Source organism: Cynoglossus semilaevis, chromosome 15 (genome assembly GCF_000523025.1).
Source record: "Cynoglossus semilaevis isolate Cse_v1.0 chromosome 15, Cse_v1.0, whole genome shotgun sequence".
Lineage (NCBI taxonomy): Eukaryota > Metazoa > Chordata > Actinopteri > Pleuronectiformes > Cynoglossidae > Cynoglossus > Cynoglossus semilaevis.
The window spans coordinates 16882306-16887189 of record NC_024321.1 but is presented as its reverse complement, the minus strand read 5'-3'; the positions used below and the strand labels follow the sequence as shown (position 1 = coordinate 16887189).

The 4884-nt window shown below is 44.3% G+C and overlaps 1 protein-coding gene across 2 annotated transcripts in view; it reads left to right on the top strand.

The window, feature by feature from the left end:
• Positions 1 to 4884, top strand: part of nrg2b (neuregulin 2b) — a 39767-nt gene that overhangs the window by 29966 nt on the left and 4917 nt on the right. The window contains exons 8-9 of one of the 2 annotated variants that reach the window (XM_025063033.1): positions 1084 to 1142; positions 3520 to 3543. In XM_025063033.1, coding sequence (XP_024918801.1) covers positions 1084 to 1142; positions 3520 to 3543 — 83 coding nt within the window. The remainder of the gene's footprint in view (positions 1 to 1083; positions 1143 to 3519; positions 3544 to 4884) is intronic. The other variant, XM_025063034.1, reaches the window with a different exon arrangement.

Below are 4884 nucleotides of genomic sequence, written 5' to 3'. Positions count from 1 at the left end.
TCCCCCTGTCCTTCTCTCCCCCTCTCACTCTCCCGGCTCTATTTATAACTCTGTGGGAAATTGCTGAGTCGGCTTTTCTGAGGGTTCTTGCTGTAATTGATTCAAAATGCAAGTTGTCTCTTTAGTGATGTGAGAGGAGGGAGAGGATCCTGGTCCAGTGACACGGACTGGAGGTTTTCAGACCCTGACGTTTTGTCAGATCAGGTTCTGGGTCTCTGGAAAAAAAAAAAAGGTTTTGTGAAAAAGGTTCTGTTGTCAGAAATATAATATAACAGTCGTGTTTATCAGTGATTCTGATTCATCTGTCGTGAGGCTGCAGTAAACGCTAATCCGTCCTCAGTAACAACAGACACACAATCAACGATGATAAAAACCACAACACGGCTGTTCTGACCTCAGATCAGTTATTTTTTATTATAATTTTTAATAAGAAACAGACAGATAAGTGAGTCAAACTTTGGTCCACGTACCAGAGTTTGAGAAACACATGCTCCTCAGATGACCTTTGACCTGTGTGTTTGAGGCAGTTTTAATTAACAGCAACAAGAGGAGAGTGTCGAGGGTTCGAAACCCGGCTCTGATCTGTGGAGTGATTTTTTTTTTTTTTTCAGATTAATCACAGGTCCATTCTGAGATCAAATAAGGTTCAAACTAAAATGTTTTTGTAGGTGCCGGAGGGCGAGTCAGAAAGTCCTCAGACAGATGTTTGTCATTTCTGCGAGTGTCCGGTGATCGTGACTGAAACCAGTTCAGACCGGTCTCTGTGTCTCCAACAGCTCAGAGCAGTTTGATCATCGTGTATTTGTCCAGTGTTTTTATTCTACCCTCAAAAAAAAAAAACAGTTTTTAAAAAATACATTTTTTACACCTGTTAAAATGAAGATTTGCAAAAGTTTCTTATTTAAAAATAAATAAAGGGAACTTCTGTTGTCTCCCCCTCTCTCTCTCTCTCCCTCTCTCTCTCTCTTATGTAACCTCTTGTTTTAACCGTTCTCTCTTCCCTCTGTGTCTCTCACACGACCCCGTCCCTCCCCCTTGTCCCCGCCCCCTCCCCCACTTGGTGTCCTGTTTTCCTGTGTGTAGGTGTCCCAATGACTATACGGGGGACCGCTGTCAAAACTCCGTCATGGCCAGTTTCTACAGTACGTCCGTTTGCTCTCGTCTGTCTCCTTCTCACTGAAGTAGGGCATGCTACGATGAAGGGGTTTGGATGAGGAGAGCTGTGTGTGTGTGTGTGTGTGTGTGTGAGACCGTGCATGTCTCTGTGTCCAGCCCCTGCTCTCCCTGTCTCCCCTGGTTCCTCTAAGAACAGAGACGAATCCAAACCAGATTTCACTCCAACGACTTCCAGCCCCAGAAATAACGAGATCATTCTAAGAAGTTTAGGAAACAGAGGAGACAGTGGACACACAGTAGTTATGTTGCAGCAGATCTTCTGTTTGTTTAGTTTTCTTTCTTTTTTTTTTGATGATCCATTGATGCTGTTGGTTTGTAAAAAAAAAGAAAGAATAAAAAATCAGGAATTTTAGAGAGTTAAAGTTATAAAAAGAGAAAATAAAAATTGCATTTTTCAAGTAAATATTTTTTTACCACCACATTTTTCTCCGGCAATTACACGTATCACTAATATCATACGTCTTACACTATGATATATTCACTGAATTTACAAAATTATCTACACTACACTATGATATATTCACTGAATTTACACGATTTCAATCTGAGCAGAACCAGAAACATCAGTGGATCATCAGAGTCGGACTTCTATGGTGGCATGTAGTTGAATTCTGGGTAAAATAATGTATATATTTAACCATGTTCTACAGTGGTTCCCAGGTTGTGGGTAGGGAACTCCTCCGCCCCCTGCAGGACATGGAGCTATTACAGTTGAGAGACTTCCTTTAATTGTGTCACAGTGTTCAAATTGTTCTGGTCTGTAGTTTAATTCCCATCGTTCAGAAATTATATTTCTTTACAGTTAACATGTCAACGATGGCCCTAACTGCACAACGGGAACCACTGAATTACAAAATGTGCTCATGAATTAAAGGAGTAGTTCAGCATTTTTATTTAAAAAAAATACCCTACAAAACTACTGTATAAAAAATAAAGTACACAGTTAGGCCATAATCAGAGAGAGGAGGTGAGAAAATGTTCCTCATCTGGGATGACGATCACCTCGGTGTTCTAGACATGCAGCAAACCGTTTCAGCACCTCTGCTCCGGACAGTTCCTGGAGATATTAGCACTGGAGGACTAAGCTTTTATTTCCTGAACTATTCCTTTAAGTCACAGCCACAGAGGAATGAGCTGATTTTATAACTCTGCTGTGATGGCATGGACGGTGACTTCATCAACAGTCAGGACAAATGTCTGACTTGTTCCTGGGAAAAAAAAAGTCGACGTCCACGCGATCACAGAGAGACTGAAGAGAAACCAAAAAAAAATCAAGAAATGACCCTTTAATGACATGAAATGTTTTGTTTATGAATTGAACTCAAAGGTGTGTGTGCGTGTGTGTGTTTTTCCGTATCGTTGTCACTCTGTGTGTGTGTGCTGACCCGTCCATCCAGCCTTCTGTGTCTGCGCTGAACTCTGTGACGTCCAACTTTCCTTTTGCATCCCGTCGGAGGAACATCTGTGTCTGTCGATTTGTGTTGATTTGTCACTGCCTGCTTTTTTTCCCCCGTTGACATGGACGCTGAGTGTAGAGCAGCTGAGGGTCAGGGAGGTCAGGGCCGGCGATGCATGCAGAGCCGTGGAGAGCGGGAACGCTGCGGCGACTTAACTCAGTAAATCACATGAGAGCTTATAATAGCCGTACACGGCAATAGAGGGAAAAGTACTACAGTGGAGGTACTCTGTGATCGATACGACGGCACACAACTGCCATTAGTCAAAGGAGTTACAGCGCCCCCTCCTACTCTCCCCCCCATTTGCTGTGCCAGCCTCATCGACTGTACTGTGTTTTTACGCTGGAGAGTAAAAAAAAAAAAAGAAAAACTCACTGCTTTTTATCTTTTTTCCTGTGTATTTTTCTTTTTTTTTTTTTGTTGCTTTTGCTTTTTTTTTTTATTGTGTCTATTTCTGTCCAATGTTCACTCCAGAAATGAGGTCTAGTAAATATAGCAGTAAGTGATGTGGCTTCTTGTCTTGCTGTCTTTGTCCGTCTGTCTCTGTCTCTGTCTCTGCATGCCTCTCCTGCCTGCTTTTTTTATTTCCTAATTTTTTATTTATTTTTTACATTTTCTTTTTCCCTTTGCATTGAGTTTAATTTAATTAATTTTTATCTATTTTTTTGGTGTGCGTTTCCTGTCATTTCTGGGGGTCACTGAGCTGAGGCTGCGTGGTTTTGTCTGTCGTTACTGGACAGTCCACGTGTCGGTCACCGTGACTGGCAGCTTTAATCAACCTATGTCCTGGTTTAGTTCATACAGAAGACGAACCAATATCAGTGGACGTCACACCTGACTCTGTCTGTCTCTCTCCTTTTATCACCACAACTGTCTGCGCTGGCAGAGATTCTCAGAATTGAATTTATGGGTATGCAACATTCTGATTCATTTTGCTGTGCTTGAAGGGCTTCTCTCACAGTCACACATTTCTGTTCCGTCCAACCAGTAGATCTCTATCAACCTGCCCCCCCTCCTCCCCCCCCCCTGTCCTGCCCACTGACCTGGTGTCAAGACATGTAACCACCCACCACCCCTCCACCCCCCGTCCCTGCTGCATGCACTCTTCATGAAGTCTGTCTGATCCTGAGATCTTGAATCGGAGCGGAGGCGAACAGGGCATCTCACTCTCCCCGACTGTTTCGCCATCAGCATTGATGAGCGCCACCATTTGGCTCGGAGCTTTGGCAGCGTGCACATTGGCTTCAGCAGCCTGTCAAATGAAAACATGCAAGCTGCGAGAGTTTTTGCGAAAAGCCTGCCAAGAGTCAGGAAAAAGGCCTGACCACATACAGCAGTCCGTCCTTATTATTCTGTCCATGATTGACTCGGTGTCAGAGCGGAGCGCTCGTCCGCCCTAAATCACCGCTGCTGTTGGCGTTCCCATTTCCCCTCCTGCCTCTCCGTATCAGGGGGTCTGTGACACGCACACAATGGCGGACCAAAGCTCTCGTAGGCTTTTCAATCTCTACAGAGGTCCTTGGTTTACACCCCCCCTCCTCCTCCTCCTCCTCCTCCCTCTCTCTCTCTCTCTCCCTCCCACACTCACAGTGGCGTGCCAGGAACTTTTTGAGGGAGAAAAAAAAAGAGAGGAAAAGGTGAGGTGGTGATTTAGACACTGACCTCTGCTTCCATTGGCTAAAATGACTCGATACGACAGTTTTCATTTTACGTGAAGTCAGTGCAGGTTCTAATGTTCATACGTCTCCAAACGAGTCCTTCTTCCTGACGTCACGTTGTCGGTAATCATCATAGCCCCACACTGGTTAGCTCCACCCATAATACTGGACCTCTGTGGTGGTCAACCGAAAAAAGGCAATCATCTTTAACAACACTAGAGGGAGACAGTCAGTGAGGCCGTACAACTGTAGTAACAACTTAAAAAATATTGAATAATAACTGACTTCCTTATTCGTCCCACAACGAAGAAATTCACCGTGAGTCTTTGCAACCGGTACCAGTTGCTTTAATTGGCCACAAGGGGCGCCGAACCCAGGACTTTCTGCTGCTGACAAATGTCCAGGTTTACTCCTGACTACAGGTTCTTCTGGAGCTCTTCCTCCTCCTCCTTCTCTTCTTCCTTCTTCTTCTTCACGGTACCAGTTCACACCAGTGATAACTGATGCAGCGTTAGGTGATAAGGGGATAAAGACCACGACAGTCCAATCCTTGATCATGAGGAGTTCTCTCCCTCTGGACCTGGACACACCTC